Source organism: Anoplolepis gracilipes, chromosome 10 (genome assembly GCF_047496725.1).
Source record: "Anoplolepis gracilipes chromosome 10, ASM4749672v1, whole genome shotgun sequence".
Lineage (NCBI taxonomy): Eukaryota > Metazoa > Arthropoda > Insecta > Hymenoptera > Formicidae > Anoplolepis > Anoplolepis gracilipes.
The window spans coordinates 101940-114962 of NC_132979.1; the positions used below are offsets into that span (position 1 = coordinate 101940).

The window sequence follows — 13023 nt, forward strand, 5'->3', positions numbered from 1 at the left end:
TTTTTAAATTTCGAACATATACTCGATACTCGGTCACCTTTACACCTGTTGTTTGACTCTATAATTTTTGATTTTTTATCATATATTTCTTTTTGATTGATATCGTTAAAGCTTATGCAAATTGTTTGCTTTAATTTTCAATTTAACAAGTTATAATGGAAATTGTTGTTCATTTATTATATTTCTATAATATTCGAAACTCTAACAAAAACATTTTTAAATTCAAAAAAATTTTTATCACTCTTTCTCCGCAAAGAGTTTAAAAAATTAATTAGCAATCATTTCTTTCGACAAATACATTTTATCAAATGTAGCTTAGATATTTTGTAATAAACTAATTAGTAGTAATTGCGTGCAACTAAGTGTAGTAATTGCATCGAAATTATTGGACTTTCTCTATATTTAAACATTTCACAATTTGTAGCAGTTTTACTGCAATAAATAATGCAAGGAAATAACTCGTTTGCGTTATATACATTTCACTTTCGATGAGTGATGCTCTCTGAGCATCGTTATGCATATTGCATTATTCTTTAAAATAACAATTAACAATGTTGCAACACAATAATGAATGTACATCTTTATGTTTGTTTCAGAGGTGCCTTCTCCGTGGTTCGACGATGCGTGCAAAAAAGCACCGGTCATGAGTTTGCTGCAAAAATCATAAACACTAAAAAGCTTTCGAACAGAGGTAAGTGATAATTAAGTGCCAAGAATATCAATTGAAACTTAAAACGGATCTAATATTCGAATATTGTATTGTAGTGATTTCAATTTGGCATTATTTAATATATTCAATAAGAATCATTTTGACAATAAGTTATGCAATAAGCATTTTAACAATTTTCTTCATTTTGCTTTATTAATTACATTAATTGTTAGTTTCTTCAAATGTCGATGGTCTATGTCTATAATATAAAAAATTATTCTAAAATTCGCAGCATTGATACGTATCGAGTTAATAAAATATAAATAGTTACATAAATACTTTGAGATAACACATGTTTAATGATTTGCGCATAATTATGCATAATATTTCGTAATACTCTTTAAATGTATGGGATCGTAAATCTTGGGATATGCAATTTCAGGATTTGTAGTTTGTGTGTGACACGCAAACTACTCGACACAAATACAGATATGTATAGCAACTATTATACATTATTATCATAACATAACGAAGTGTAACACGTAACGTGTACGGTTACATGCAACCTACACGCAATTATTATAGTTGTAATTTTCCGCTTATTGAATAAATTGTAGTTTTATAACTACAACATGTTATCAAGAAATATATATTCATTGTTATCAAATTGTTACATCCCCGAGAAATAATATAATAAAAATAATATAATATGATCAGATGTAAAAAACATAATTATTTATCGACTCTTTTTACAACTACTTATGTTATTTACATCTGACCATATTATACCAGTTTTCTTAGAACTGTTGATTACTGTTATCAAGCTATTATTTTATTTATTATCAAATTGTCAATAATTTATTAAATAAATATCCTTTAGTTTATTAAATAAATGTTCTTTATCATATTAAATAAATATTCATAATTTTATTACATAAATATCCTTTAATAAATGTTACTTTCAGAAATAACACATCTAAGAATCAATTCCAAATAAAACTAAACTTTTAACGAAATTTTGTTGGGTACATACATTTCGTTTAATTTTCTTTTGAAATTGATTTAGGGTTCTCTTTATTATTTTTCTAGGAATTGTTTTTTAAAAGATTTCTACCTGCACTTTATAGTAGACGTAAAGTCGTGCAAATTTCTGTTATTAAACTTTCTTGTGACTTCAATGAGTTGCGCGAGTTGCAAGATATTTGCTCGGGTATTTGTGGACAGACACCCTGTATATCCAGGGACGGTTCTAACAGGTGGTGCGATGCGTGCTCACACGCAGCTGTGAAATTTTAAAAACGTAAAAATATTGTAATAAAAACGTACAAAAAGAAAAATTTTTACTGCATACATTATGTTGTCATTAAACCGACAATTGCGCAGTTAAAAATTATATATATATATATATATATATTTTTTTTTTTTTGCTTGTCCTTCTGACTCGGCCCTATATGTATATGTCACACACAACTACGCTTGCTTGGAACGGAGAATAACGGGAAATCATAATGAATGGAGCTCCAATTAGGAGAAAATCGAAGAATTTTCTCTATTCTTAACGATTGGCTTGGGGTTCACTTATTTACACTTCTCCTCTATCCCCGACACACGATTTATTTGTTGCGCGTACGCCATATTGCAGACGCTGCGACTTCTATTAGGTCAAAAGGTCACTGGAGCAAGGTCGTAATCTGAATTGAATCACACAAGTGAACGGTTCATAACCGAAAGGGCAAAAAGAATAAAATAGAAAAGGAGAGCAAGATAGACAAGGACGAGAAATGTGCAAGTGGAAGAAAAAAATAAACTGAAGATAACTGAAACATGAAGATTCCTCTTTTATCCTTCCACTGCACTGTATTGTCTTTTGCAATAGACCAAAATCTTATACATACTTATACATTACTCTATTCTCTATCTCAAGATTCCACTATATCTTTCATTTTTCTAAGAATTAATTATATTAATTTATTAATTATATTAATTCATTAATAATTTTTCTCAAAAATTTTGAAAAATTCCTCAACATTTCTCTCATTTCGCCTCAGCGTAGTTGAAGATAAATTTATCTCATCGCATTATATTCGCAGAAAATAGTTATAAATTGAATACAAGGAAGGAACGGAAATAAATGTTGCTGATATTGTGTGTATACGTATGCAAGCGCGCGCGTACACGCACGCACGCACACACGCACACACGCACACACACACATGTGCGCGCACGTGTGTGTACGCATTGTCTTATACACACGCATACATGCACAGACATTAAATACAAATAAATGTAATTATATATAAAACATGTCCATGTATATTTTCTTTCTCTTGTATAAAATCTCTCTCTACACGAAGAAAATTAATAAGTCAAAATAATAAGAAACATAATTGAAAAATAATAATTATTATTATTTTTTTATACATACGGACAGAGATTGTATAAAGGAAAAAAAACATATATGGACATATAATATTTTATATATAATTTTACACACACACCCACACACACACACGCGCGCGCGCACGCACACGCACGCACACACGCACACACACACACACACACACACACACACACACACACACACACACACACACACACACACACACACACACATATTATATTTATACTTATATTTATACTTGATTATACATGAACTTCTTTTTCGGGCAGTTATTTATAATCCTCGATATAACTTTCAGATTAATTTACACTTGCAAAATGCCAGTAAAAGCCACAAAAAAGTTATAATTAATAAACATTGAATATTGAAATTTACAATTAAGTTGGTAAAAATTTTTCTCTGAATTTTTATGCATGACTGAAATATAAATAAATTAATCAATTTTATGAAATATTTTATAGAAACTAGAGTCTGTCGAGATCTGTAGACCTTTAACTAATTTGTATTTATCATACTTTGTATATATTATTGCTAAAATAGTGTTACTATCCATACTCTTAAAAGTACTGTCGAAGCTACTCGATTTCACACTTGAACTGCATGAAATAAAACAATCAAATAAAGCAACATAAGTAACATGTAGTACTTAAAAGTTATGTATGTATTGTTTGTCAATTTTAAATTGTTTACAGAATTTGAATTCAATTTTTCTTCAACAAAAATTATTTACACTTAATTAACATTAATAATTAAGGTGTTTTAGCTTATTAAACTTTGAATCGTTTTATATTTATAAGAAAACCTTATTACAGTTAATCAAATTAGTGTCAATTTCATATAACAGTGCTCAGTGTACACTTCAGAAATTAAAAAAACGCAACTACACACACACGCACGTACGCACATTAATGAATTTAGTGCAATTTTTATTGAGAAAAAGTTAATTTAAAGGTTAATAAAGAAACACAATTTTATTATACAATTACTTAGCTTATATTGGAAGAGAAATTATTGATATTACGTATTGACAAAATAAATAGAGCATTTATTTATCAAGATAATTACTTATCTAATTGTATAATCTAAAGATTAAAATAATCTAATTGTAAGAATAAAAGCAAACTGAATAAATATGCAATTTATCTAAAAAATTAATATTATCTATAGATTTTTACACATTTTATACTTATATTTACAATTTATACAATTAACAATATATCTAATAGCTGTTTATCTAAAGAATCTCTCTCTCTCTTTCTCTTCTCTCTCTCTCTCTCTCTCTCTCTCTCTCTCTCTCTCTCTCTCTCTCTCTCTCTCTTTCTCTCTCATTGTTAATTATTAGTAAACATCTTTTTAATAATTAAATAATATGAATAAAAATATAAAATTAAAAAAATAATAAACATAAAATAAACATAATATGTATACATAATACAACATAAAATAAACATAATTGACATAAACATAAATTGAAGAAAACTAAAATTTATTTTTCTAGTATTAAAATATATATATATTTTTTATTTGATTTTTGAAATTTGAATTATTACAATGTCTTTTGACAAACAATTACCATAAATAATAAAGAAGTCTCTAAATCACTTTTCAACAAAATTAAATAGAACGTATATACAAGAAAATTTCGTTAAAAATTTAGTTTTGTTTGAAAGTAAGTCATTGATTTGTTATTTTTAGGAGTCATATTTATTATATTTATTTAATAAAATTATGCAACTATTTAATAATAAATGACAAATAAGAGTAATCTTGAGAAAAAAATGATATAATTGAGGAGATGTAAATAAACATAATTAGTTGTGAAAAGATCTGAACAATTATGTTTATTTACATCTGATCTTATTATATTATTTTTTTTTCAAGAAATAACAATTTGGTAATGACAATTTAACATCTTGGTAACATGTTATAGTTGTAAAACTTCTTTACTCGTAAGCTTTTCAAGTTATGCAGGTCATCTTCATTTTTTTTTTTTTTTTTTTTTAATAGAATCATCGTAATTACTCTAATTTTTTATATAAATTGATTCCTCGCAATATTCTACATAAAAAATTAAAAGAGTATGATGGCTAAAATTTAGAAGATATTTCCATATTTTTAAATAACATAATTTTAAATAAACTGTGACATATCTCGTAAAATATTTCTTTTCGAATTATCTGGCCTCAATATTTTTATGCACAGATTAATGAGAGGAATCAATGAATGTAAAATCTTAAAGAACAAATATGATATTGTCTTAAAGATAGCAAGATAATCGAAAAAACTAATTATGAGATACTTTATAATTTAAAAATTATATTAAATTAAACTTTGAAATATCTTGTAAACTATTGAATTTTTTACCATCATTTCACCTTTTACGCAGATTATTACGAGAAATCGATTACGATTTATATAAAAAAAATTTGTGGTTCCATTAAATAAAATGAAAATGACCTTCATATCTCGGAAAAATCACGAGTAAAAAAATTATTTCACATATATTTTGTAATAGATCAAAGCTGTGCAAATTTCTGTTATAAAACTTTCTTGTAACTTTAACCAGTTACGAGAGATATTTGCTTGACATTTTTGAGAGACATTTATGAACGGACCCAGCATAGTTTTGATTCTTGTACTCTATTGAGAGATGACACTTTTATTCCTTTTTTTTTTTTTTTTTTTTTTTATCGCATGTTATGGTATGCATTCAATCTTTATTATTATTTAAATTATTTAAATGTAATCCTGAATGTGTGTCAGCGTGCGTGTGCGTGCGTGTGTGTGCGCGCGCACGCAAGGTTGTTTTTTCGTTTTTTTTTATTTATTTATTTTTGCGCAACGTTTTATTCTCACAGTGCACAGTAGGTGCTTAATTTGTTTATACAAATTGACGCTTTGGCGATTAAATAAACAGAAAAAATGCTGATCAAAAATATACTCAACTAACAAGAAAGATAATGATTAATAAACTTTGAATAAGAAATTACGATTTAATTTGTAAAATTATTACAATCTTTATTATTAAAATTACTCACTTCTACAAATATCATTTCATATCATATCGTGCTATAATGTTTATTTTTAATTTTCTCAAAATTTTTATTTTTTCATCAAAAAGTTAGCATAAGAATTCATGTAAAAAATATGATTTTTGTGAACGTATTTTGAATCGAAACGAACAAACGAAAATATATGTCTACGAAGAAAAGCGTAACAAAAATAAAATGGGATATACCTTTATTACTGTCGAGAAAATAATATATTATTACTCCGATAGTTTTATCACGCATGACTAATCAAGGATGGCTTCGCGCTTTCTCCATAACCATAATATAGCACGGCCATATCGGGATCTTGCATTAACAAGCGCGACGGCAATTTTTATTACTGACGCTTCCGTGACATTCGTGCTTCATCGGATGAGAAGCGTGTAACATCGGATGAACGCTTCCCAAGGATCGACTTTGCGACGGAAAAGATCAACCTTCCGACGATAAGGCGCTTATGCGAACATTCGAAGGACATGTCCTGGTATTCTTCTTTCCCTTAGAAGAATAGAACCCTTATGAAACGCGTTTGTCGGATAAGCGAAATTGATTTGCCAAGTGTTATTTTTGCCGAAATCCGATCCTTTCAAGATATTCCATCATACAATGAGATTCAATCATTATGTAATATCCTATTAAGTTTTTTAAGTAATCGAGTTTTTTTACGAAATCTAAGGTGAATAAGATTTACAGTAATAAAATTTACAGTAATTATATATATATATATATATATATATATATATATATATATATATATATGTGTGTAGTAATAATCATTTATTATCTATCTATAATAGTAATTATCATTTATTATTTATCTATAATTATATAATGTGTATATTTGATAATAAATTGCTCATATTTTCAAACATTACAATTAAATAACATCTAAAGTGCTAAAAGCAGATATAAAAGAAATTTACATATTGTATGCATAATTCTTCTAAATAATGCATATACACATGTATACTTGAGGATATGCTGCAGAGAACACTCTATGTGAGATAAAAATAAGAAAATACTTTTTTCTAATAAACCTGTTTGCTGCGTAATCTATTGGGGATGATCCGCTTGAACAGCACGAGTACATACCATATACACGTGCGTGTACGCGTGCGTGCACGTTATACATATATATATATATATATATATATATATATATATATATATATATATATGATGTATTCTCTCACACACTAGTGGACACTGTATCACACTGTGTCTTGCTGGAAAGCTCCCATCCTTCATTACTCACTTTCGGCAACCGAATGAACGTCGGAATGTTGTGTATCCTCAGCCAGTCCTTGAAGTTACTCGACGCAAAAGGATACGTATTACAAATATTTCCTTCAAGATCGAAAACATACCGAAGTCCCTCTACTACAGATACTCGCTGGTGGTGGGGAGAGCGTGAATATAAACACCACGGTGCTCGCTACAAAAACATATTTGCGTGTATCGTCCTGCGAGATAAACGAGTCTATCGAGCGTGAGCTTTCGATATATATATATAAAGAAGTTACACGAGATATATATATATATATATATATATATATATATATATATCGTATAACTTCTTTTTTTTTATAGATATATATTTTTATAGATCGCGCGTTATAATTACAAATATTAAGTGAATAAAAATGTAAGAACTCTTATCCAGACACGATTCTATTAATTAACAGACTGCCACTACTCATTGTCAGGAAAAATATCAAGTCATAAATAAATACGCGAAAGAAAATTGATTTGTTCTTGTTTATTTAATCGGGATCTTTTACATCTTATCATGGATGAAAGTTGACAATGTTGTCAATAAATGCAATTGTGAAAATAGGTCCTTGTAAATGATGTATGTATAACTTGACTACACGATATATAACTTGCAGAATTATTCAAAAAAATCGCGTTACCTAAGTTTTTGTTATTTAACCTGATTTTTTAATGTAAAACGCGGTAGTTTGATACGCACGCACGTACTTTAAACCATTATTAATAACTTTCGAAAAAGTTCGAGATAGAAATGAACAAATTGAAGAAATAATTGTAAACAGAGTTGCGTAAGCCTGCGTTCATGCGTTCATGCGTGCGTGCGTGCGTGCGTGCGTGCGTGCGTGCGTGCGTACGTGTGTGTGGGTGTGTATGTCTATAATGCGTATATTTGTGCATGCGACGATTCTATTTATATAGAATATAATTGAAATTACTTTTGCTGCGCGCGAATAGTCTGGAAGAAAAAATCGGTAGGAAAATAAAGTTTCGATAGCGATAACGTTTCGTAAGTGTTTCAATTAATCCGCATATAATTGATTTGCAGCATGTGCATATATCGCTGCTATATGCAACATTATTTCACTCAACCTTGAAGACACTGTTAGAATTGTCGACCGGTTTATGTATGTATCTCGTTGCGTTAACGATAACTTCCTGAAAGCAATTATCTAATAATAGGATTATTATGTACAGTTAAATTATTATAAAATGGAAATTTTTTCATGTAAAAGTGATTTTCTAACATAAATATTGATCTTTTAATATTGATCAACTATTTACATAATAAAAATATTAATCAAACATTTATATTTTATATATCTCTCTTGAAATAATGTGTGTTTTGTATTTTTTTATATACATATTGTAAAGTTATTGTAACGTATCAGTTAAGTTAGTTTAAAAAATAGTATGTTTTAAATTATATTCTTGCATAGGGAAAAAAAATATAATTTGGAGAATCTATATCACACTAAAATAACTTTCATTTACTTTTTATCGTTTCTACAATTACATATATATATTATACGAGCCAAAAATGGAAAACTGCCAAGGCCTTTCTAATCCATCTATTTCTACTATTATCTACATATTCTTGGGAACAGCTCGATGATAAAAGGCTTTAAAATCAACATTATATTAATGATAAATTAAATAGATTTTCTTTAGTTAAACCTAACCACTTTTAATTTATTGTCTGCAACTGAGCATCTATAATTGTGCTGTAAAAATGTTAAGATGAGAAGCTAAACATATATGTATATTATATATATATATATATATATATATATATATATATATATAATAATTTTTTGATTGATTTGTATCCAATTATATACAATGACAACTAAATGTATTTGGCTTTTATAAGCCTTTATTAATTTAGTAAAATTATTCTGCAATTTGCCTGCAGTCTTTCTGTATTGCATAAATATGTTCGCGATTGCCTTTAAATTATTAACATATCACTTTATATATTTAATCAAGGGTTTCTTTATTTTGCAGATTTTCAAAAACTTGAGCGTGAGGCGCGAATATGTAGAAAACTGCAACATCCAAATATTGGTAAGTCAATTTTATTTCTGTCAACTATTCATGCATATCGCGATCGTTTTAATCATAATAATATTAAAGATAGCAAGAAGATATCTCACTATCACATTTATATACTAATTTTACGCCACACATTGGGAAGAATAATGACTTTAATGTGACACAATCATGTAGTTTAGTTCTATCCGACTCCTCCGCTCTTCGTGTCTCTTATTGTCGTGGCAATGATTGTTCTTACGGCCATCCAAGATACGCAATTGGAAAGGAAATATCTAAAATATAAATTTTCTTTTACAATTTATTTACAAATATTATTAATATTACAAGTATAAATTTTGAAATATTTATAATAAAATATTTTTTAATTAAAAATTACTACAATATAAATATAATATAAATATAATAACGTAAATAACATAAATATAAACTTTCTTTAATTCGATTTGTTAAATAAATCTTATGTCTCTATTAATAACTTTTGTACAAAATTTACATCGGCTATTATTTTATTTTAATGAAGAAAAAAAAGAATCTGTGACAAACACAACTAAAGAATAGATCAGTTCTTGATGATAATGATAAATGATACCTGTATGGTTCTTTTTAAGATACGTCTGAATATAAAAACTATTTACAATATGAAGCTATTATAAATAACTTTATCTTCTATTTTTCTGTTACAGTGAGATTGCACGATAGTATACAAGAAGAAAATTTTCATTATCTTGTCTTTGATCTGTAAGTAAACTAGAATTGTTTTTATTATTATTACTATTATTACATCTATTTCTTATGTATATTTCTTATTAAGTTTCACCCGTCTTCCGTTCGCATATTTTTACAGTAAACTACAATAATAATATACATTGTTCTTCGCGTAAGTTTGAAGTTTATTTTTTCGTAATCCTCCTTTCAAATAAAGGAGTTGGAAACTGTCATGTGATACAATTGTAACACTAATAATACTATTTTTGATATGTCAAGGTCAAAATTATTAAAGCTGATAATCAAACTATTTACATACACTTACGTTACATTTAAGATGATTTTTTTTTTTAGCTTTAAAAATTAGAACATTTTAAAGTATAATAATAAATCTCAGAAACCAAAAAAGCTCGTAACATGATTCAGGATTCTATGCACTATAATGGTATCTAATAATCAAAATGATTAGCGAAATGTTATTGTACAAGTTTTATCCAAAATGTGCAACCAACAGGTTCTCCAATTTTTTCTTTAGTTAATTTCTATTTTAATTTTGTATGTATAAAAGTAAAAATAATTACGAGTAGATTACAAATAATGTATATAAGTTTTTAGCTTTTACAAGTCTAAAGAGGATGGGCTCCCAAGATTTCAATTTTTGTTCAAATATTTTTTATTCGGTTCCACAATGTTTCTGTCATATTTTGATGTAATAGTTATCGTTATATATCATAAAGTAAAAAAAAAAATATATATATATATATATATATATATATATATATATATATATAATATTCTGATTTACATACAAATATTATGTTATGAAAAATCTTGATATAAGAAGTATTTATATGAAAAGTTTGAATATTAACAGTTTTTTTTTTTCTTTTTTTGATAATATATAAGAGAATTCGAAGAATAAGATATATATAAGATTATAAAATGTAAGTAAGATGAAAACTATACAAGTTTATTATCTATAAGCTTATATTACTGTTTATGAAAATTTTTATTTTATTTTTATTTCCAAAGTTAAACGTTCTGTTCTTCGCGATTTCCATGCGATCTCGCGACACACATTTGCAAAATAGAATTGTAACATAAAACACTTACAGAGTCACCGGCGGGGAACTATTCGAGGACATCGTTGCTCGGGAATTCTATAGCGAGGCCGACGCCTCGCACTGTATTCAACAAATCTTGGAAAGCGTTCACCACTGCCATCATAACGGAGTCGTGCACCGAGATTTAAAAGTATGTTTAGAAAAAGAGAGAATTTTTATTTTGCACAAACTGTGTGTTTGCAGACGTTGAAATAAATCGAGGAAACATGTCTGTGTAATCCACTTTTCCACTTTTCCACATAGCACTTTTCTTTAATATTTTATTGAATATTTTCCATTTCTGTCAGATATCTCGCGCTCAATTTGGTAATAATACCAAAGATATTTCTTATCGGGCATCCTTGATCAAAACTTACGGATAATATCTCTATTTTTGGAATTAAATAATTTAATAGAATCAGAGTCATAGTTTCAATCGCGAAAGAAAAATTGCATCGGCATAACATTCACACTCACGCCAGCATGTAAAATCCGCGTAAGAAGTGCACAGAAAATCACATAGATTTTAAAAGAGAAGAGAAGAGAAGGAAGAGAGAAAAAAAGTGCATTCGACGATGGCGAGAAATCTTTCATTTTTTGTTGCAGCCGGAAAATTTACTTCTCGCGAGCAAGGCGAAAGGGGCGGCTGTGAAATTAGCGGACTTTGGTTTGGCGATTGAGGTACAGGGCGAAGCACAAGCATGGTATGGTAAGTGCGACTCGATTTTTCCAATGAATTAATCGATCGAGACCTCAAGCTCTTATTGTCTACGGTAACGCAATACTATTGCGAAGGATTCTTAATAAGAAATAGAGGCGCGTGCGTTATGATGCTTTGATGCAACATGATATTTGAGTCCTAATGGGTGACACGAATATCGATCCCTTTCTATACGAATAAGAGTTACGAGGGATTAATTATCGTGGCGTAATTATTACATGTATGTGATAATTACGTATGTTGTCGATCGACTATTTATTTGAGATTGTAATAAATTAAAGGCGGCTGAACAATTTCTATTATACCATATATATGTATTAGCTTCAAATTGTTTGTATTTCGTGTTAGAGATTTGCGAGGAAGCAAATCAAGTATTTCAAATCTTTTGCATTAATTTGCAGTTAAGTTTTCATAGCCCGGTAGGAGCTATGATTGTATATTAAAATATAAAATATCATTTATTTTAAACGTGCAAAAAAGTTTTATATACTTGAGTTTATTTATTAGCATATATGTTATGTGTCATATGTATATAAGTCAAATATTCTAAATTAAAAAAAAATAATAATCTGTTTTCTTTGATGCCACTATAATTTTTGTTCATATCCTTTAAAAATAAAAATAATGATTCTGCTTTTGCAATTAAAAATATATCAGTACAGTATACTTACAATTTTAAATAAACAATATTAACTCTTTTTATAGAATTCTATATATCTTTTTTTTTATAGAATTTTATATAAATTCTTGATTTTTTAATATTAATATATGGAGTAAAGAATATTACATCATTTATAAGCGGGTGTAGAAATGTGGATATTATATATACTATATGTCAATTAATTTTATTTTTAGAAAGAGAGATTTTCAGCACTATTTACAAAGTCACAACTGGAATATAAAAAATATTACGTTATGAAAACTAAACTTTCAACAACTCAAATTCAAACTCGCATTTCTTCAATATCAACAAAATTAATAGGATATGATATTGTGATTTCAATTGCAAACTTAATAACTTATTGTTAGTTAATATATTTAATTTATAAACAAAATGTAATTTTCTTTGT

The 13023-nt window shown here is 27.7% G+C and overlaps 1 protein-coding gene across 24 annotated transcripts in view; it reads left to right on the forward strand.

The window, feature by feature from the left end:
• Positions 1–13023, forward strand: part of Camkii (Calcium/calmodulin-dependent protein kinase II) — a 100970-nt gene that overhangs the window by 20058 nt on the left and 67889 nt on the right. For all 24 annotated transcript variants that reach the window (XM_072900411.1, XM_072900412.1, XM_072900414.1 and 21 more), the window contains exons 2-6: positions 597–691; positions 9377–9436; positions 10108–10162; positions 11245–11383; positions 11839–11941. In XM_072900411.1, coding sequence (XP_072756512.1) covers positions 597–691; positions 9377–9436; positions 10108–10162; positions 11245–11383; positions 11839–11941 — 452 coding nt within the window. The remainder of the gene's footprint in view (positions 1–596; positions 692–9376; positions 9437–10107; positions 10163–11244; positions 11384–11838; positions 11942–13023) is intronic.